This window comes from Dendrobates tinctorius, unplaced genomic scaffold, assembly GCF_039654945.1.
Source record: "Dendrobates tinctorius isolate UK_male_01 unplaced genomic scaffold, ASM3965494v1 ptg000120l, whole genome shotgun sequence".
Lineage (NCBI taxonomy): Eukaryota > Metazoa > Chordata > Amphibia > Anura > Dendrobatidae > Dendrobates > Dendrobates tinctorius.
Window position 1 is genome coordinate 33,609,135 of NW_027361788.1, and position 22,729 is coordinate 33,631,863.

Genomic DNA, 22,729 nt, shown 5'->3' on the forward strand with positions numbered 1-22,729 from the left:
CTTTCGGCATGAATTTCAGAGGCAGAGACCCAGGAATTATCCTCCTGACCATAACCCTTCCACTTAACCAAATACTGGAGTCTCCGTCTAGCCAGACGGGAATCCAGTATCTTCTCTACCTCATATTCCATGATACCTTCAACCAATATAGGGTCAGGAGGTGCCACCACAGGAACTACTGGTTCAACAAACCTCTTCAACAAGGACTTATGAAACACATTATGAATTTTAAATGTGACAGGAAGAGCCAACCGAAAAGAGACCAGATTAATAATCTCCAAAATCTTGTAAGGTCCAATAAATCTAGGCTTAAACTTAGGAGAAGCCACCTTCATAGTGATATTTTTTGATGACAACCAAACCATATCACCCACCTTAAACTGGGGACCAATGGTCCTACGCCGGTTGGAAAACCGCTGGGCCTTTTCCTGGGAGAGAGACAACTTATCCACTACTTGGTCCCAGATCTGGTGCATTCTCTCCACCACAGTGTCAACACCTGGGCAGGCAGAAGGCTCCACCTGCCCTGAAGAAAATCGAGGGTGAAAACCAAAGTTACAAAAAAAAGGTGACATCAAAGTGGCAGAACTAGCTCTATTATTTAAAGCAAATTCGGCCAAGGGCAAAAATGAAACCCAATCATCCTGATCGGCAGAAATAAAACATCTCAAATACGACTCCAAAGTCTGGTTTGTTCTCTCCGTCTGCCCATTGGTCTGAGGGTGAAACGCAGAGGAGAAGGACAACTGAATTCCCAGCTCGGAACAGAAAGTCCTCCAAAATCTAGACACAAACTGAACTCCTCTGTCAGATACAATGTTCTCAGGAATCCCGTGCAAGCGAACCACCTGTTGCAAAAACAAGGGCACCAACTCAGAGGAAGATGGCAACTTAGGGAGTGGTACAAGATGGACCATCTTAGAGAATCTATCACAAATCACCCAAATAACATTCATTCTCTTAGAGACAGGCATATCAGAGATAAAATCCATTGAAATATGGGTCCATGGCCTCCTGGGCACCGGCAAAGGCATCAACAAGCCACTAGAGCGAGAACAAGGTTTAGACCGGGAGCAAGTCCCACAGGACTGCACAAAATTCCTGACATCACGAGACAAGGCGGGCCACCAAAAAGACCGACTCACCAGATCTCTAGTACCAAAAATACCTGGATGACCAGCCAATGCAGAGCAATGAACTTCAGACATCACTCTCTTCCTCCACTCGTCAGGAACATACAACTTTCCACTGGGACAACGCTCAGGTTTGTGCTCCTGAAACTCTTCCAGAGCACGTCTCAAATCGGGCGAGATGGCAGAAAGAACTACCCCCTCGTCTAAGATGGTAGCAGGCTTAGTCACAACAGGAGAATCAGCAAGGAAACTCCTATAGAGGGCGTCTGCCTTGACATTCTTAGTGCCCGGAAGAAAAGAGACCACAAAATCAAAACGTGTGAAAAACAAGGCCCACCTAGCCTGTCTAGGATTCAAGCGCTTGGCCGACTCCAGGTAAATCAAATTCTTGTGGTCAGTAAGGACCACAACTTGGTGTTTGGCTCCCTCCAACCAATGTCTCCACTCCTCAAATGCCCATTTCATGGCCAACAGTTCCCGATTCCCCACATCATAGTTACGTTCGGATGGGGAGAACTTTCGGGAAAAGAAAGCACAAGGATTCATTTTAGATGTCACAGGATCTTTTTGGGACAACACCGCTCCTGCACCAATCTCAGAAGCGTCCACCTCCACCTGAAACGGGAGTGAGACATCAGGTTGCCGCAAAACCGGAGCAGAAGTGAATCTTCGCTTCAGCTCCTGAAAGGAAGAAACAGCCTCCGGAGACCAATTCAGCACATCAGCACCCTTCCTAGTCAAATCCGTCAATGGCTTGGCAATACCAGAAAAATTAGCTATAAATTTCCGATAAAAATTAGCAAAACGCAAAAACTTCTGGAGGGCCTTCAAAGAAGTGGGCTGAACCCAATCATAAATGGCCTGTACCTTCGCCGGGTCCATTTCAATAGTTGACGGAGACAAAATAAATCCCAAAAATGAAACCCTCTGTACCCCAAAAAGGCATTTCGATCCCTTGACATACAGGGAATTCTCCCTCAAAATCCGGAACACAGTCCGAACATGTTCCACATGAGAGTCCCAATTCTTGGAGAAGATCAAAATATCATCCAGATAGATAATCAAAAATTTATCCACAAAGTCTCGGAATATATCGTTCATGAAGCACTGGAAGACAGAAGGGGCATTAGTGAGCCCAAAAGACATCACCAGGTACTCAAAATGTCCCTCCGGAGTATTAAACGCCGTCTTCCATTCATCCCCATGCTTACTGCGAATAAGATTATACGCCCCCCTGAGGTCAAGCTTGGTAAACCAGCAAGCACCTTTAACTCTGGAGAATAGATCAGAAATCAGGGGTAACGGATACTGATATTTAACAGTAATCTTGTTGAGGGCACGATAGTCAATGCAAGGCCTTATTGAAACATCCTTTTTAGCCACGAAAAAAAACCCAGCACCTAAGGGTGAAGAGGATGGTCTAATATGACCCTTCTCCAATGCCTCCTTAATATAGGATCGCATAGCCTCGTGCTCGGGTACAGATAAATTGAAAAGCCGACCTTTGGGGAATTTACACCCCGGGTTCAGCTCAATTGCACAGTCATAACTCCTATGAGGAGGCAAAGACGCAGACTCATTCTCACTAAATACATCATAAAAGTCAGCCAAATAGTCAGGAAAATCGTGCGACTGGGGAGAGGTGGAGAAAACAGGAGCATCACTAAGGGCACACCGACAACCCCAACTCACCACAGACAGATTTCCAATCCAGAACTGGATTATGGATTTGCAACCAGGGAAACCCCAGAACAATGGTATCATGCAAATTATGCAACACCAAAAATCTGCAATTTTCTTGATGGTCTGGGGCGACCCGCATTACCACCTGGGTCCAAAACTGAGGTTTATTCTTCGCCAAAGGAGTAGCATCAATACCCCTCAAAGGGATAGGCATCCGCAGAGGTGTCATAGGAAATCCACAACGTTTAGCAAAATCCAAGTCCATCAGGTTCAGAGCTGCTCCTGAATCCACAAAAGCCTTGGCAGAAAATGTGGACAGGGAGCAGATCAGAGTAATTGCCAGAAGAAACTTAGGTTGAACACCACCCACAGAAAACGTGTGTGTACAACATTTCTCTCGTTTAGGGCAGACAGAAATAATATGCGAGGCACCTCCACAAAAAAAACACAGCTTATTACGCCTTCTGAACTCCTGACGTTGCACCCTAGACAAAACTCTATCACATTGCATAGGTTCAGACATTTGTTCAACAGGTGGCAACATCTCTCGTGTAGTTTTGCGTTCGCGTAAACGCCGATCCACCTGAATGGCTAATGACATAGAATCGTCATGACCAGAGGGAACAGGAAATCCCACCATAGTATCTTTTACAGTTTCTGACAAACCCTTCCGAAAGAGGGCTGCCAAGGCACCATCATTCCAGGTAGTAAGGACCGCCCACTTTCGGAATTTTTGACAGTACAACTCTGCCGAATCCCGACCCTGGCTTAATGCCAACAGGGCCTTTTCAGCCTGATCAATAGCATTAGGTTCATCATACAACAACCCCAAGGCTTGAAAAAATGCGTTTACATTATTCAGAATAGGATCATCAGGTTTCAAAGAAAACGCCCAATCCTGGGGATCGCCGCGCAGCAAAGAGATGACAATTTTAACCTGCCGCGCGGCATTCCCCGACGAGTTAGGCTTCAAGGCAAAAAATAATTTACAATTATTCTTGATATTCAAGAATTTAGACCGATCCCCAAAAAAAACCACAGGAGTAGGAATCTTTGGTTCAGCAGCATGTGAATGAGTAAGATAGGCGGAAATTCCCCGCACTTCAGCAGCGAGCTGCTCCACACGGTCAGACAATTGCTTCATCTCCATTGAGAGAAAAATTCCCCCTACGGCCTCAGAGATATAGAGGAAAAAATATGCACACGAAAAAAAAAATTCTGACACTTTTTTTTTTTTTACAATTCTCTCCTGCTATTGAGTACCCTAGGATCTGCGGTATGGCTGGTGATTCTGTTATGATGAGTCACCGAAGGAGGAAAAAACAAAATACCAGCTAAGTCCAGAAAAACCAGAGAGGTTGGCAGCTATCGGATTGCAGACCCCTGAACCTATCCACAACAACTAGCAGTAGCCGTGGGGGGTTCCTATGGTGCCCTAGACCCCTCGATCACAGCCAGAGAGCTACATAGCCTAAAGACAGAAAGGGGAAAAACTAAACTGCCCCAGAGCAGACCCCAAAGCAATAGGCAGCCCCCAACATATAATGACGGTGAAGCAAGATGAAAACACTAACACAGATAGAAAGATAGGTTGAGCAAATGATGGGGCCCAAGCTAACTACATAGGACAGGATAGGAAAGCTGCTGTCTGCCATCCGCAAAAACCCTATCAAAATGAGCCAACCGACTGATAGGAAAAACAGGCCCTGAAGTCGCTAGGCTTCAAAAGACTATATCAGCACTCAGGTATATTCTGAAGACAGAGCAAAAGATCAACAGATCAGAGACAAAAATGGAATTCAGCACACCCCCGGCCGGGGATGGCAGAACTCCCAAAAAACAAGGCAAAACAAAAACAAAACTGAAGAGTACAAAGCAGAGCAGAAAAACTTAGCTTTGAGACGCAGGAATCAGACTGGTCTCCAAGAATCCAGCAGGAAAGTCACCAGCCAGGAAGAAGGGCGTCGGCAGCCTTATATCCAGTCCTCAATTCCAGCCACCCAGTTATCATCTAGCTGCCCAGGTGTTTGGTAATCAGTCTCACTACCTTCCTTCACCAGAGGAGGGAGTTCATCAGACCTCAATGGTGAAGGGAAAAATGAACTCACAACAGTTCTCGAGCCAAATATGATGGTTATAAGTTTTCAAAACCCAAATCTGTACTTTGAGAAAGGGGAGGACTGTCACAAGCCAGCCCCTTTAGTGATGTCACAAAGCCAAAGGTATAAGGTATTTTCCCCTACCCCTCCTTCATTTTAGCCTGGGATGTGTATCTCTGTTTTTTTAAATCCCTTTTATTTGTAGTTGCATTGTATATACTGTTATTGTCTCATATCATAAAGCCTTTTTATCATCTGTAAACACTGCCCATCTTTTGGGAATAAACTATAACATTTATTATATAATATAAAAACCTCAGTGGCGCTCAAGTATATATAGGGACTCCAGCAGCAAAAGTAGAAAGACACCAGTCACCATAGATGTCAAAGGGAAAGTCTGTATAGATAAATGAATTACTACTGCGCTTAGAGTCACTGGTATCTATTGTCTTACTCAAAGGGAAGGGATGCGATACACAAATCTTGGACCCTGTGGAATGATCGATCCCAGAGTTTTATCCTCTCTCAAAAGATTCCAATGTTTTCTCACTATTTTATTTAAAATGTGGGAGTTGGAGTTATACTCTGAAATGATAGGGATAAAGTCGTCCTGCATTTTATGCGGAGGTTTGCTGGTATTACAACTTAGATCGGGTGAATCAGTCCTTAAAAGACTTCTCGCTGTTTTATCCCTCACGGAACATATAGCTTCCTCCAATAAAGCATCATTATACCCTTTTACTAGGAATTGTCTTTTGAGAGTGACTGCTTCCAAGTCAAAATCCTGCACTTTTGAACAGTTGCGGCGAATCCTCGTAAATTGGCTCTTTGGTACGTTTAATAGCCAACTAGGAAGGTGACAACTATCTATGCGGATAAAACTATTAGAATCTGTAGTTTTTCTAAAAGTCCGTGTTTGAATTTTATTATTTTCAATGAAAATAGTCAGGTCTAAAGAGTTGACAGAGCTGGAGCTGATGGTGAAAGAAAAATTTAAAAAGTACTCATTTTTATTTAAATCAGTTAAAAATTGTTCAAGCTCCTTGTGACCCCCCGACCAGATAAAAAATACATCATCGATGAAACGTTGCCAGAGTACCAGGCCCGCAGGATAGATGGTCTCCTCTTCCCATCTACCCACATAGAGGTTAGCGTAGCTTGGCGCGAACCTGGTACCCATGGCAGTACCCCATTGCTGGGATTAGTAGTGCGTCTGATATTTAAAATAGTTGTGAGTAAGTATAAAAGACATGCAGTTTTTCAAAAACTCAATTTGTCCTTCTGGTAGTAAATTCTGTTTAATTAAAAAATGCGCAGCTGAATTGCATCCCTTATCATTTTGTATAACAGTATAGAGGGAGGCAATATCCAGGGTGCCTAGGATATAATGGTTTTTCCAATCAACACCCTCCAGAATTTTCAATATATGAGAAGTATCCTTCAGGTAGGCTGGTAACATGCAAACCATTTTTTGTAGGTGGCAATCAATATACTTGGATAAATTGGCTGTGAGGCACTGTATCCCGGAAATAATAGGACGGCCCGGTGGTTTAACTAGATCTTTATGGATTTTCGGTAAATAGTAGAACATGGCTACCCTTGGGTGTCTAGTGTAAATAAAATCATACTCACTCTTCATAAAAAATCCCTCATTAAAACCCTTATCCACAAGTACTTTCAATTCGGCCAGAAACTTATCAGTGGGATCATTAGTAAGTTTTCTGTATGTGCGAGAATCACTCAATAGGCATATGGCTTCTTCATGGTAATTCTTTTCATCAAGGATTACTATACCACCCCCTTTATCTGCTGGCCAAATGACAATTTTATTATTACCCTGTAAGGATGTAATAGCATTACGTTCGGAAAATGTAAGATTGTACTTGTATTTGGAACACCTTTTGTCACTGATCTTGCGAATGTCGGCTATCACGTTACTTTGAAACATGTCCATTGCTTTAGAATACTCATTTAAGGGGTGGAAATTTGACCTGTTTCGCAGACCAGTGTGTGCAAAAGTATTGCTGCTGCAGGTATTCTCCTTTATTGGATTCTTCATAAAATGTTTTCTTGTAGCTAATTTTCGCATGAACAATTTGATGCCGATAAATGCTTGAAATTTATTAAATCGGCATGCTGGGGCATAATTGAGACCTTTATTCAGTAATGAAATTTCACTCTGACTCAATGTGTACGTACTAAGGTTAAAAATGGATTGCATGTCTTGTTTAATGATTATTGATTTCTTTTTGGAGAACTTCCCCCCACGGCGACCCCTCCTATATATTTTTTTGGGACCACCTGAAAAAAATTCCTATTAATGGCTTTCTTGGTTGTTTTACTAATGGTAGAGCCAGTCTTGTTTGGTCTATTGGTCTTGACAAAGCGGGGCTAGGTGCCGCATGATCATTTGTGGAGGTGGATGGAGAATCATCTATTGAATCTAAAATCTGATAGCGATTATGGGTGTTGATTGAAGATGCACTGGCGAGTTGGGTATCCCTCGTTAGGGTCATGGGGGAGTTGGTTCTAAGCCCATTAGGATTAGTAGATTCAGATTCTACTTCATTATCTTCTATGGATGGAGAAACAGGAGGAGTGGAGGGTAAATTGTCATCCGATACTGGATGAGTGGAAAACCTGTCAGCAGACATAGTGCTGTTAGACTGGCTGGTATTAGCCTCATCAATGACCTCGTACACTATTTCGGAACATGAATTGGTTTGAAGAATACTCTCGGGTATCGCATCCCTTCCAAATGTTTTCTGTTTTTTATTTATGATTTCTTTTTCTTTACTCATGATTCTGTTACGGATACTGTTAGATAACAGAATGATTTCAGGATGATTCTCAAAAGGTTTAATTTTATCAAATAATTTGGATATTTTTTGTTTGCTATCCAAAAGTTGTTTTTTCCTCTTTTCTATGATAAAACCCACAGCTTGTCTAGAGAAGTCTTTGAACATCAAGTTCCATTCGGCTAGTACAGACTCGTCGCCAATATCACCAGAGAGAGTTTTGTGTACCACTAAGCCCCTGGGGATGCAGTCATAAGCTAAATAACATTCAAGAGTGGCCACCTCCCAGAGGTCTCTCATTTCCTTAATCAGTAGACTTTCTAAAGGTCTTAGAGATTCTTTCAATTTGTCAATACTATCTAATCTGGGATTTCGTGGGGCCTGTGGCTGAGCACGATAAAAAAACCTCTGTATATTAGTTAAACGGTCTCTTCGATCCGCCATAAGGTCTCCCATTCTAATCAGAGGAATAGCAGGAAAAAAATGAAAGGATAATAATAGAATACCAAATACTAAGCTGCCTGCCGAGAAGGTGACAATGCACGTAAATAATATAATATAAAATCCTCAGTGGCGCTCAAGTATATATAGGGACTCCAGCAGCAAAAGTAGAAAGACACCAGTCACCATAGATGTCAAAGGGAAAGTCTGTATAGATAAATGAATTAATACTGCGCTTAGAGTCACTGGTATCTATTGTCTTACTCAAAGGGAAGGGATGCGATACCTGAGAGTATTCTTCAAACCAATTCATGTTCCGAAATAGTGTACGAGGTCATTGATGAGGCTAATACCAGCCAGTCTAACAGCACTATGTCTGCTGACAGGTTTTCCACTCATCCAGTATCGGATGACGATTTACCCTCCACTCCTCCTGTTTCTCCACCCATAGAAGATAATGAAGTAGAATCCAAATCTACTAATCCTAATGGGCTTAAAACCAACTCCCCCATGACCCTAACCAGGGCCGGCCCGAGAGATTACGGTGCCCTAGGCGAAACTATTTTGTTGCGCCCCTACTATTCTTGGCAGTAGATGAAAACTTGGGATATAAATTTAGGAGCAAAATAAACCACAACAACAATGATTAATTAACTCTCTCCTAACTCTTTAATCTTCTGAGAAGTTGTATAGGACAAATATATACAAAGTAATCAATAACACAAAACAAAAACGACCATAGGTAATTAAAATTTTTGTTTCCTTGCCTTTTTTTTTTTAAAAGGATGACACTAAGTCACCGAGATTAATTTGTTTAGCAACTTCAGATTCCATCGAAATTGTTGCCAACCCAACCAACCTCTCTTGCGTCATATTTGCCCTTAAATATGTACACTTTTCTTTCCATCCCTAAAACTTTTTGCCTTTTGAAAAGATTTTTTATAATTTTTTCTATTTTTTCTCTGGCACCCCCTTTGGGTCGGCGCCCTAGGCAGCCGCCTAGTTCGCCTATACGTTCGGGCCGGCCCTGACCCTAACGAGGGATACCCAACTCGCCAGTGTATCTTCAATCAACACCCATAATCGCTATCAGATTTTAGATTCAATAGATGATTCTCCATCCACCTCCACAAATGATCATGCGGCACCTAGCCCCGCTTTGTCAAGACCAAATAGACCAAACAAGACTGGCTCTACCATTAGTAAAACAACCAAGAAAGCCATTAATAGGAATTTTTTTCAGGTGGTCCCAAAAAATATATAGGAGGGGTCGCCGTGGGGGGAAGTTCTCCAAAAAGAAAAAGAAATGAATAATCAATAAACAAGACATGCAATCCATTTTTAACCTTAGTACGTACACATTGAGTCAGAATGAAATTTCATCACTGAATAAAGGTCTCAATTATGCCCCAGCATGCCAATTTAATACATTTCAAGCATTTATCGGCATCAAATTGTTCATGCGAAAATTAGCTATAAGAAAACATTTTATGAAGAATCCAATAAAGGAGAATCCCTGCAGCAGCAATACTTTTGCACACACTGGTCTGCGAAACAGGTCAAATTTCCACCCCTTAAATGAGTATTCTAAAGCAATTAACACGTTTCAAAGTAACGTGATAGCCGACATTCGCAAGATCAGTGACAAAAGGTGTTCCAAATACAAGTACAATCTTACATTTTCCGAACGTAATGCTATTACATCCTTACAGGGTAATAATAAAATTGTCATTTGGCCAGCAGATAAAGGGGGTGGTATAGTAATCCTTGATGAAAAGAATTACCATGAAGAAGCCATACGCCTATTGAGTGATTCTCGCACATACAGAAAACTTACTAATGATCCCACTGATAAGTTTCTGGCCGAATTGAAAGTACTTGTGGATAAGGGTTTTAATGAGGGATTTTTTATGAAGAGTGAGTATGATTTTATTTACACTAGACACCCAAGGGTAGCCATGTTCTACTATTTACCGAAAATCCATAAAGATCTAGTTAAACCACCGGGCCGTCCTATTATTTCCGGGATACAGTGCCTCACAGCCAATTTATCCAAGTATATTGATTGCCACCTACAAAAAATGGTTTGCATGTTACCAGCCTACCTGAAGGATACTTCTCATATATTGAAAATTCTGGAGGGTGTTGATTGGAAAAACCATTATATCCTAGGCACCCTGGATATTGCCTCCCTCTATACTGTTATACAAAATGATAAGGGATGCAATTCAGCTGCACATTTTTTAATTAAACAGAATTTACTACCAGAAGGACAAATTGAGTTTTTGAAAAACTGCATGTCTTTTATACTTACTCACAACTATTTTAAATATCAGACGCACTACTAATCCCAGCAATGGGGTACTGCCATGGGTACCAGGTTCGCGCCAAGCTACGCTAACCTCTATGTGGGTAGATGGGAAGAGGAGACCATCTATCCTGCGGGCCTGGTACTCTGGCAACGTTTCATCGATGATGTAATTTTTATCTGGTCGGGGGGTCACAAGGAGCTTGAACAATTTTTAACTGATTTAAATAAAAATTAGTACTTTTTAAATTTTTCTTCCACCATCAGCTCCAGCTCTGTCAACTCTATCAACTTTTTAGACCTGACTATTTTTATTGAAAATAATAAAATTCAAACACGGACTTTTAGAAAAACTACAGATTCTAATAGTTTTATCCCCATAGATAGTTGTCACCTTCCTAGTTGGCTATTATACGTACCAAAGCGCCAATTTACGAGGATTCGCCGCAACTGTTCAAAAGTGCAGGATTTTGACTTGGAAGCAGTCACTCTCAAAAAGCAATTCCTAGTAAAAGGGTATAATGATGCTTTATTGGAGGAAGCTATATGTTCCGTGAGGGATAAAACAGCGAGAAGTCTTTTAAGGACTGATTCACCCGATCTAAGTTGTAATACCAGCAAGCCTCCGCATAAAATGCAGGACGACTTTATCCCTATCATTTCAGAGTATAACTCCAACTCCCACATTTTAAATAAAATAGTGAGAAAACATTGGAATCTTTTGAGAGAGGATAAAACTCTGGGATCGATCATTCCACAGGGTCCAAGATTTGTGTACAGGAAGGACGAAACCTTAAGAGTATTATAGCTCCGAGTGTGCCCTCAAATAGTATAAAAAAATCCACTCTTCCTTTTTTGGCCAGTCTGAAAGGTTTTTTTCCCTGCAGAAGTTGCTGCATTTGCCATCAAACAAAAACTGGCAAACAATCAACCTTTATTATAGGTAACAAGGAATATAGGATTGATGACTACATCACCTGTGCTACAGTGTCATTTACATGATAAAATGCCCCTGTGAAAAAATCTATATAGGGCGCACTAAACGCCCATTAAAAATAAGGATAAACGAACATATACGGAATATAAAGAAGAAATTCATGGGCCATCCTCTGTCAAGCCACTTTGCTAATTATCATGAAGGTTTGGTGTCTAATATAAAAGTTATGGGGATAGAACTCGTTCATAAACAGGCACGCAAAGGAGACCATATAAAACTAATGTCTCGCGCTGAGTCACGCTGGATTTTTATGCTTGATACTCTCATTCCTAAAGGACTCAATAGTGAAATTGAACTATTTGGCTTCCAGTGATGACGGACATTTATAATTGATTTATTTACGTCTATTGACTGTGTGCATATATACTACAGAGATTGCAAGCAGGACCACATCCCTGAGGAAGGAGACAGGAGTCTCTGAAACATGTAGGATAGCTTTTTGGTCCTCACTGCAATCTCTAGGCTGCAGCCCAGTGCATCACGTGTCTCTGACTTCACACAGGTCCTGTGCTGACGAGCATAGTGTGAAGTTCAGGCACCTAGTTCAGTGTGTTTTCCCACCCAGCCTGCCATTAGAGCGACTGCTGCCACCGGCCGGAGTAGCATCGCTAACTGGATTATTGCAGTTCTTAAGCAAGAAGTATTTAATCAGCAACCCACAGGAGGAGTGTTATTATTTACAGAAGGACTTTTGGGATCTCCAAACACAGAATCAGAGTTCACTTGTGAGGCTGAGCCCGCCCTCCCCCTCTGTGGCTGTTAACCCCTACTGCTTTACAAGGTCATCTTGGTTTCTTGCACTACAATTGGCATTAAGCATCCAAAGGGATATATAAGACTTTTTTAGTGTTACTTATTGTTGTTTTCTGTCCAAACCTGGTTCTTTTATTGTGCTCTGGACTTTGATTTTTTTTTTTTCTTCTCTTCAAATCCATTTGACTAAGACAATAGATACCAGTGACTCTAAGCGCAGTAGTAATTCATTTATCTATAACATTTATTAGTTCTGCCTCCTTGCTCTGTGGCAAAATTCATGTGTCTATAAGCTAATTACGCAACTAATCTGGGTTAGCATCAAACCCCTCTATTAATTATAAATATTAATAAGAGAAATCTGAAGCTGTGGCAGCGAAGTGTGTTCTGGCTAGGTGGGTAGCGCTGGCAGTGACTGAGCAGGTTTTATAAGCTGACTGTGTGACTGCGACCAAAGCATTTATAATTCCCTCACTGCAGCGGCCTAATAGCCAGTGCACAACAAGTAACCCTAATTATCCTAGGTGTAGTTCCCTGACTGACCTGAGGGTAAGGGGGGCGCCTGAGAGCTGCAAGCTCCAAAGTGGAACTGGAAAGTGGGATATCCATAAATCCCGACAGATTGTAACATATTGTGGCAGTGGTGGGATAACTAAAATAAACCCCTCTGCGGTAAATTGTTAGGACAAGACTAGCTTGCTGTTTTTTATCACATGGTGCCAGCGGTGGGATAACTAAGATAAGCCCCCCTGTGCCTGTGATAGCCGTGTGCGGTCAAAGGTTACACCCTAATCGTGACAATTCCCAAAAAGACTAATGGCTGTACTAACTCAAAAGGGTGCTTCTACTCAATACTGAGCAAAGGGTTTGAACACTTATGACTATGTGATATTTCAGTTTTTCTTTTTTTAATAAATTTGCCAACATTTCTATATTTCTGTTTATTTCTGTCAAGATGGGGTGCAGAGTGTACATTAATGTGAAAAAAAATAACTTTTTTTAATTTACCAAATGGCTACAATGAAACAGAGAGTGAAACATTTAAAAGGGCCTGAATATTTTCTGTACCCACTGTACATCTACGAGTAAAAGCTTAGGCCAGACAGGATGGTTTTCCCAGCTCAGAAAGAGGGCGGTCACACCCATATATGCAATGAATGCACAATGAAATGAATAAAAAACGTGCTTGGCAAGTGAAAAGGTTTTAAATACTAGAGTAGGGACTGTCCCACAAGGGTTGCCGTGACGTGGCGGGATGGCTTGTACATTATTTTGATCAAAATTATGTTTACTAAATACCCTTATTATTTTTACTACCTTTATGCATTATTTGCAGTTTATTTTTTACTTTTTAGTTCAGGATATTTGTGTTTTTTGCTTTTTGTTTTCTCTGGTTAATGGTCATGTGTTAATATGCACTTACATTGTGCATATACATTAACTTACTTTTTCAGTTCAGATTCGTTTTTTATTAATTTCATTGTGCATTCAGTGCATATATGGGTGTGACCGACCTCTTTCTGAGCTGGGAAAACCATCCTGTCTGGCCTAAGCTTTTACTCGTGGTTCAGCCGCTCGATCCTTGTTCACATTCACGTCACTTGGCAAGTGAAAAGGTTTTAAATACTAGTATAGGGACTGTCCCACAAGGGTTGCCGTGACGTGGTGGGATGGCTTGTACATTATTTTGATCAAAATTATGTTTACTAAATACCCTTTATTATTATTACTACCTTTATGCATTATTTGCAGTTTATTTTTTACTTTTTAGTTCAGGATATTTGTGTTTTTTGCTTTTTGTTTCCTGTGGTAGATTGGTAGACTCAGGAGGTGGTAAAGTGGAGTGAGTACTGTCAAGGACACTGCTTAGGCACCTGACTTGCAAGGGTGGATACCCAGTCTGTGCCTAAATACCTGTTGGACTTTGGGGATGTGTTTTTCGAAGCAGGGGTGCCAAGAACTTCCTCCTCATCATCCTTATGACTGCGCCGACTGTTCCTGAGGCCAAGCTGCCAAAGAGCAGACTATATAATATCTCTGGTCCAGAGAGGCAGGCCATAAAGGACTGTATTGCGAAAAGTTTGGCAAAGGGTCATATCAGGCCATCCTCATCCCCCATTGCTTCAGGGTATTTCTTTTTAAAGAAGAAAGATGATGGGTTATACCCCTGCCTAGATTTCCACCAACTCAATCAGATCAAGGTCTGGGATCCAGATCCACTCCCTCTCATCCTGGACCTCTTTAATCAGTTTGTAGAAGCAAAATGGTTTTCTAAACTGGATCTAATGGGCGTATAATCTCATTCGTATTAAAGTGGGAGATGCCTGGAAAACAGCTTACAATATGCCTGAGGGACACTATAAGAACCTGGTAGGTAGATTTGTTGTAATTTACCTTGATGACATATTAATTTATTTTCCTGACCTTTGAGTCACATCAGGTACATATCAGGCAGGTCTTACAGATATTCAGAGTCAATAAATTATTTGTCAAATCAGAGAAATGTATGGCCTTGTTGGAGGAGATCCCTTTTCTAGGATATGTGTTATTGTTCACCAGTTTTTGCATGGATCCGGAGAAAGTCAGGGAGGTACTGGATTGGGATCGTCCTAAGGATTTGAAGGCATTACAAAGGTATTTGTGTTTCGCGAACTACTTTTGTAAGTTCACCAACAACTTTTCGGTAGTGGACAAACTTCTTATGGACATGACCAGGAAAGGGACAGACTTTTCCAAGTGGTCTAGGAGGCATTCGATAAATTGAAGGATTGTTTTACATCTGTGCCGATTCTCATGCAGCCTGACGTCACTCAGCCCTTTATTTTAGAAGTTAAACGCGTCTGAAGTGGGGATGGGGGCTATATTGTCGCAGAGTGTGTCTTCTGGTAAATGGCTTCCATGTGTCTACTTTTCTAAAAAACTGTCATCTGCAGAGAGAAATTATGACACTGGTAACAGGGAACTCTTGGCTATCAAGCGGGTCTTTGCAAAGAGGCATCATTTTCTGGAAGAGCAGTTTATTCAGTTATGGTAATCATGGACCATAAAAATCTTGTATATCTAGATATATGTCTATGTCTATGAAACGTCTAAAGCCTCAACAGACAAGATGGCCATTGTTCTTCACCAGGTTTAACTTTTTTGCTACATATAGACTGAGGAACAAGAACATTAAGGCAGATGCCTTATCTCGTTGTTTTCCTAGAGGTGGAGATAATTGTGAACCCATTACAACACTACAATAACGGGTGATTATTGCGTCTATATACTCTGATCTTGAAAAAGAGGTTATTGAGGTTCAGGTTGACACCCCTACTGTCTGTCCGTTAGGGAAACTGTTTGTTACTGTGAATCTCTGTCTTAGAGTTCTTAGTGAACATCATGATTCAGTCTTGGCTGGACATCACGGTAATTAAGCCATCACAGATCTTCTTACTCTGCTTTTTTGGTGGTCAAGGGTACATCAGGATGTCCGGGAGTATGTAGCTGCCTGCAGTGTCTGTGCGCATTCTAAAACCTCTCTTATTCGTCCGCCGGAAGCTCTCCAACCATTGGAGATTCCCAGCAGACATAGACTTTGGACTAATTTATCGGTTGATTTTATCACTGATTTACCCGTGTTGGCACGTAATACAGTAATTTTGGTGGTGGTGGTGGACAGATTCAGTAAAATGTCACATTTTATCGCACTACTCACTTTACCTATTTACAAATTTTCAACAGTGAGATTGTAAAATTACATGTTATCCCTACCGATATTGTGTCTGACCAGGGGGTGCAGTTTATTTCCAAATTTTGGAGGGCATTTTGCACCCATTTGAGGATTCCCTGTCATGCTCTTCAGCATTTCACCCGCAGTCTAATGGCCAAACTGAATTGTTAACCAGAATCTTGAGACTTATCTTGGGTGTTTTGTGTCTGAGAATCAGGAAGATTGGGTTACCTATTTACCTCTAGCTGAATTTATGGTAAATAATCGTTGTCATGAGTCTACTGGTAAGTCCCCGTTTTTCGGGGCATATGGGTTTCATCCTCTGTTCAGCTCATTTAATAGGAATTGTTCTTCTGGAATACCTGAAGAACGGTTTTCATCATCAATTACGTCTGTATGTCAAAGGGGTATTGATAATTGGAGGAAGATGGGGTCCAAATATAAGAGTGTTGCTGATCGGAACCCTTTGGTGGATCTGGACCTGTGTGTGTTGGTGACTTTGTGTGGTTGTCCTTGAGGAACATTAACTTGAAGGTTCCCTTTTGGAAACTGGGTCCCAGGTTCATCAGTCCTTATAAAATTGTGACCATCGTCAATCCCGTAGCATTCCACCTTGCTTTGTCACCCACTTTTAGGATCAATAATGTGTTTCATTGATCTCTACTCAAAAAATAAGTTACGTCCTCTGCACCATCACTGCTACCGTCATTATCAGTCATAGTATATGGAAATTTAGCATTTCAAATAGCCAAGATCGTTGATTCTCACTTAGTTCGTTGGTCACTTCAGTATCTGGTACACTGGAAGAGATGCGTTCCTGAAGAGAGGATGTGGGTACGAGCATCTGATGTCCATGCAGCCAGGTTGATCCAGTCTTTTCATGTGGCACACCCTGATAAACCCGGTTCTGAGGTTCCGGAGGTCCCTTGTAGAAGGGGGGTACTGTCACGGGTTTACTGCGACAGAGAGGAGCCAGAAGACCGCAGCATCTGATTTCTCCTAATCCTGCATTGATTAGATGATTAATAAACGGTGTAAGTTTCTTCTACCAGTGCAGGGGTTAATCTGCTCAGTTTAGAACTCCTGGAAGCTTTCCTGCACTAAGACTCTCAGCTGTGAACTGCTAGCCACTCCCATCTCCTACATAAACTGGGTCCTGGCTAGCCCTCATTGTCAGAGGTTAGCTTTTGGTGCATAGCTGGAGGTTGATATTGAAGAAAGGCATTTGGTGGATTTATCTTTGATTATTGCTAGGTTTTGGGTGTGCAATAATTCTCTTTCTTCTCCTATGTTGGTTTAACCCCATCCTCCAATCCCCAGTGCATTCCTCTGTTACATGTGTGAGTATATTTGTATGTTTGTTTGTTTTTTAACCCCTGTTCGTATTACCTTGTTAGTCTGGTTTGGTGTACTACCGTATACTACTATTCCCCTCTTCCCTGGGTGGTGGAAGAGTACAGACCGTGGGTGTATTTAGGAGCTAAAGGAAGGTACTTTGCCCTGGCATCTTCCTCATCAGAAATAATCTGTGGAGCAGGGCGAGCTAGGGTGCCCTCTAGCGTTGGGACAGGGAAGGAGCCCCTGGTCCCAAGACACTCGACAACAGAGTCATGACAATAAGGCTCCAAGGATATGGGCTTTTTCATGTAATTATAATTTTTATGGTCTTTATCAAAGTGTCTCACAGGATCCTCTGGGGTGTGTATTTAGGCTGCGCTGCATAATTACTCTGTGAGCCACTCCCCCTTGAAAAGACCTTAAAAACTAGCACAAAATAAAAAGGTCCATATCTTTGGAACTGTATAGTGGATTGATTAAAAAAAAGCTGAAATTCTCAGGGCAGCAGTGGGAATAAAATATGATGGACACTTTTGACCCATTCATAGGTCCTCTTTAATGGTTGCATATTGACTTACAGGACATGTAAGTATAGGCTGCACTAAAAAGACAATTTTTTTTCTTTTCTTTTGGAGAAGAGCTAATTTTCATACTTTTTCCCAGGAAGCATTACCTGTAAGATTTCCCACACCTCAACCCTGAGGGAAGATATTAGGGAATAGTTATTTAAAAATCTCTTTGCCCCCCATTTATCTTGCAGAGCTCCAGAAATATGCACATACATATATATGAATGAGTGGATGTTTTAGGAGACTATGGTTTTTACATGGACTTCTCTGGTCAAATCAGGATTGATGAAGCCAGTTGAACACATACGTAGACTATCTGTCTGAATGAGCCCCTTCCCCAGGCTGATTTATTGTTATTATTTTTTTACCTTTTCGCTACACTTTTGGATGGTGGAGGTCAGCTCATTTACTACCATATCCACACACTTCAGACTCGGCTCCTTCAGCTTCTGCACCTGCTTTTTCACAATGGCTTCAAAAGCGAGGTCAGGTGTGAAGAGTCCAGTCCTGTGCAATCAAAGGTGAACCCCAACGGGGAGGCAGGACATACATCAGGACAAGAGGGAAGACAGGTGGAGAGAAAAGAGGTGCAGCGAGGAAGAAAGAGGGGAGCAAGAGAGGGGAAAGCAGGAGAGACACAGGAGGGCAAGAAAACACAGAGAAATACATGAGGCAAAATGAAAGGCGCTGCTTAGGAGTGGGAAGATTGGCAGCCGGTGGTAATAAAAGGGGGGAAACTTGGGGGTTGGAGTTAAAAGGCTTTTCCTCTACACTGCAAATAATGTCAATGAGACATAGTCACAATGGTGGGATTCTCCCTCACCAACATCTGGTGGTCACTTCTCCAATCAAATTATTGTTACAGAGACCACCAAGTGTACTCAATGTTAAGGTAATCAATATCATCGGGAGTCTCATCTACTGAGCAGTGTGACTATGTGATGTATTATTGGGGTCTACCCAAATATCTCCATCGGACTAACCCTTCCAAGTCATAGGGTCAAACACTGGGGCAGGGGGAATAAGGCAGACGTGACCCCCTTTTTTGGTGCAGGACGTGACATGAGCAGTCAGCTGTCAATGTCTTGTGTATTCATTATAAAAAAAGCCCAGCCGAACAGTGGATACTACAGTATGTGTGGCCTCGTCCTTTGGGAAAAATGGGCCAAAGAGTCCTCAAGGTACCCAAACATCGAGCTCGCATCTTCCCTGTACACATGGACACTCGGTTTGCCTGTGCATGTGTGTTTAATGGGGAAAGGGAACAAGCGGCAGCGAGATATCTCTGGCAGCGGCTTATCTCCCCTGAGAAACAAACGATTGTGCACAAAAATTCAATATGCCAGATTCTTCTTTCTCCTGTGAGGGAAGAGTCAGGAGACCCCCATATACATAAGATAGTCAGCCAGGTTCGAATTTGCTGATTTAACATGATCTGAGTCCTTTATCGTAGTAATAACAGAACATCAGAGGATGAGAAGGAGTGTAGAAGATAGAAACGGATAGAGAAATGTATAAATCACTTAGCAAGTAATGACGAGTGATGGAAGGAGGTAGGCAGGGATTATATCCTTGGATGACACTACTGGAAAAAGTAAGGAGGACACTACCTCAGCTACGCAAGGATTGCCCTACATGTATCTTGCACCCGTGGAGCTGATTTTAGTGAATTCATAAGAGTTAAAAGGGGGTGTCTGTAATTAGAAAAATGCATCCAGTATTGTTATTTGTCTCGCTTTTTTTTACAGAAACAGTCACTCTTCTTCAGAGGTTGTGTCTGCAGAAGAATGGCGCTATTTTGGGAGGACTATAAAACAACCCTTTTTTATAATCATAGACAACCCCTTTAATATCTAGATCAGAATATACTCTGACTATTCAGAATACCCCTTAATGCACACGTATTCTCATACACTCACAATACCGGTGGCTTTACGGCCCTTTTTATGTTATACGTAGTACATGCACATGGTCAAAAATGTAGACTATAGCATGCTCAAGAAGAAGCGACGCAGCCATTCAGAAGATCTGCGCTTTCTGATTGACTGTGTCCTCTGGTCATGCTGAGGTTGGGGTGTCACATGTGATGGGACCAGTGCAGAGTGCGGCGTTCGGCCCAGAAGGGTTACCTTCTTGGTGCACTGTCTAACAGTACTGATTAGTTCGGAAATGACCATGTCCACACATTTCAGGCACGGCTCTTTGATCTTCTTCACTTGCTTCTTGACGATGGTTTCAAAGGCCATGTCAGGTGTGAAGAGCCCAGTTCTAAACACCCGACGGAGTGAGGCAGGTAATAAGGAGAATATACAGCGTTACCTGCGAGTCGGCAATGTCATGAGCTCAGTGGGTTAACAATCTAGCTAATAAGGCAATGCCACTGGTAGCCACAAGGCAGCTTGGCTATATGTAGGATCCTGGCATAGTTAAAATCCTAATAATTGTATGGTGAATAATTTTGGGCTGATGTGTGTATTATGATGTTCTGCAGCAACTGAAGTGTGCATTATGAGGCTCTGCAGCAGCTGAGGTATGTATTATGAGGTTCTTCAGCAGCTGAGGTATGTATTACGATGTGTGTCTTATGTTCTGCGGCAGCTGAGGTGTGTATTATGAGGTTCTGCAGCAACTGATTTGTGTATTATGTTCTACAGCAGCTGAGGTGTGTATTGTGTTCTACAACAGCTGAGGTGTGTATTATGTTCTGCAACAGCTGAGGTGTGTGTATTATGTTCTACAACAGCTGAGATGTGTGTATTATGTTCTGCAGCAGCTGAGGTGTGTGTATTATGTTCTACAACAAATGAAATGTGTGTATTATGTTCTGCAGCAGCTGAGGTGTGTGTATTATGTTCTACAACAGAGGAGGTGTGTGTATTATGTTCTACAACAGCTGAGATGTGTGTATTATGTTCTGCAGCAGCTGAGGTGTGTGTGTATTATGTTCTACAACAAATGAAATGTGTGTATTATGTTCTGCAGCAGCTGAGGTGTGTGTATTATGTTCTACAACAGAGGAGGTGTGTATTATGTTCTGCAACAGCTGAGGTGTGTATTATGTTCTACAACAGCTGATGTCTGTGTATTATGTTCTGCAACAGCTGAGGTGTGTGTATTATGTTCTACAACAGCTGATGTCTGTGTATTATGTTTTGCAACAGATGAGATGTGTATTATGTTCTACAACAGCTGAGGTGTGTATTATGTTCTACAACAGCTGAGGTGTGTATTATGTTCTACAACAGCTGATGTCTGTGTATTATGTTCTGCAGCAGATGAGGTGTGTGTATTATGTTCTACAACAGCTTAGGTGTGTATTATGTTCTACAACAGCTGATGTCTGTGTATTATGTTCTGCAACAGCTGAGGTGTGTGTATTATGTTTTACAACAGCTGATGTCTGTGTATTATGTTCTGCAGCAGATGAGGTGTGTGTATTATGTTCTACAACAGCTGAGGTGTGTATTATGTTCTACAGCAGCTGAGGTGTGTATTATGTTCTGCAGCAGCTGAGGTGTGTATTATGTTCTGCAGTAGCTGAGGTGTGTATTATGTTCTGCAGCAGCTGAGGTGTGTATTATGTTCCGCAGCAGCTGAGGTGTGTATTATGTTCCGCAGCAGCTGAGGTGTGTATTATGTTCCGCAGCAGCTGAGGTGTGTATTATGTTCTGCAGCAGCTGAGGTGTGTATTATGTTCTAATGTTCTACAACAGCTGAGGTGTGTATTATGTTCTACAGCAGCTGAGGTGTGTATTATGTTCTACAGCAGCTGAGGTGTGTATTATGTTCTACAGCAGCTGAGGTGTGTATTATGTTCTACAGCAGCTGAGGTGTGTATTATGTTCTACAACAGCTGATGTCTGTGTATTATGTTCTGCAGCAGATGAGGTGTGTGTATTATGTTCTACAACAGCTTAGGTGTGTATTATGTTCTACAACAGCTGATGTCTGTGTATTATGTTCTGCAACAGCTGAGGTGTGTGTATTATGTTTTACAACAGCTGATGTCTGTGTATTATGTTCTGCAGCAGATGAGGTGTGTGTATTATGTTCTACAACAGCTGAGGTGTGTATTATGTTCTGCAGCAGCTGAGGTGTGTATTATGTTCCGCAGCAGCTGAGGTGTGTATTATGTTCCGCAGCAGCTGAGGTGTGTATTATGTTCCGCAGCAGCTGAGGTGTGTATTATGTTCTGCAGCAGCTGAGGTGTGTATTATGTTCTAATGTTCTACAACAGCTGAGGTGTGTATTATGTTCTACAGCAGCTGAGGTGTGTATTATGTTCTACAGCAGCTGAGGTGTGTATTATGTTCTACAGCAGCTGAGGTGTGTATTATGTTCTACAACAGCTGAGGTGTGTATTATGTTCTACAACAGCTGATGTCTGTGTATTATGTTCTGCAGCAGATGAGGTGTGTGTATTATGTTCTACAACAGCTTAGGTGTGTATTATGTTCTACAACAGCTGATGTCTGTGTATTATGTTCTGCAACAGCTGAGGTGTGTGTATTATGTTTTACAACAGCTGATGTCTGTGTATTATGTTCTGCAGCAGATGAGGTGTGTGTATTATGTTCTACAACAGCTGAGGTGTGTATTATGTTCTACAGCAGCTGAGGTGTGTATTATGTTCTGCAGCAGCTGAGGTGTGTATTATGTTCTGCAGTAGCTGAGGTGTGTATTATGTTCTGCAGCAGCTGAGGTGTGTATTATGTTCCGCAGCAGCTGAGGTGTGTATTATGTTCCGCAGCAGCTGAGGTGTGTATTATGTTCCGCAGCAGCTGAGGTGTGTATTATGTTCTGCAGCAGCTGAGGTGTGTATTATGTTCTAATGTTCTACAACAGCTGAGGTGTGTATTATGTTCTACAGCAGCTGAGGTGTGTATTATGTTCTACAG

The 22,729-nt window shown here is 41.8% G+C and overlaps 1 protein-coding gene across 11 annotated transcripts in view; it reads right to left on the reverse strand.

Annotated features, from left to right (window-relative positions):
- Window positions 1-22,729, reverse strand: part of DNM1 (dynamin 1) — a 230,760-nt gene that overhangs the window by 90,947 nt on the left and 117,084 nt on the right. For 8 of the 11 annotated variants that reach the window (XM_073541090.1, XM_073541093.1, XM_073541096.1 and 5 more), the window contains exon 10: window positions 19,961-20,099. In XM_073541090.1, the coding sequence (XP_073397191.1) occupies window positions 19,961-20,099 (139 nt within the window). Of the gene's footprint in view, window positions 1-18,199; window positions 18,339-19,960; window positions 20,100-22,729 lie in introns of all 11 variants that reach the window. The other 3 variants (XM_073541098.1, XM_073541095.1, XM_073541100.1) reach the window with 1 other exon arrangement.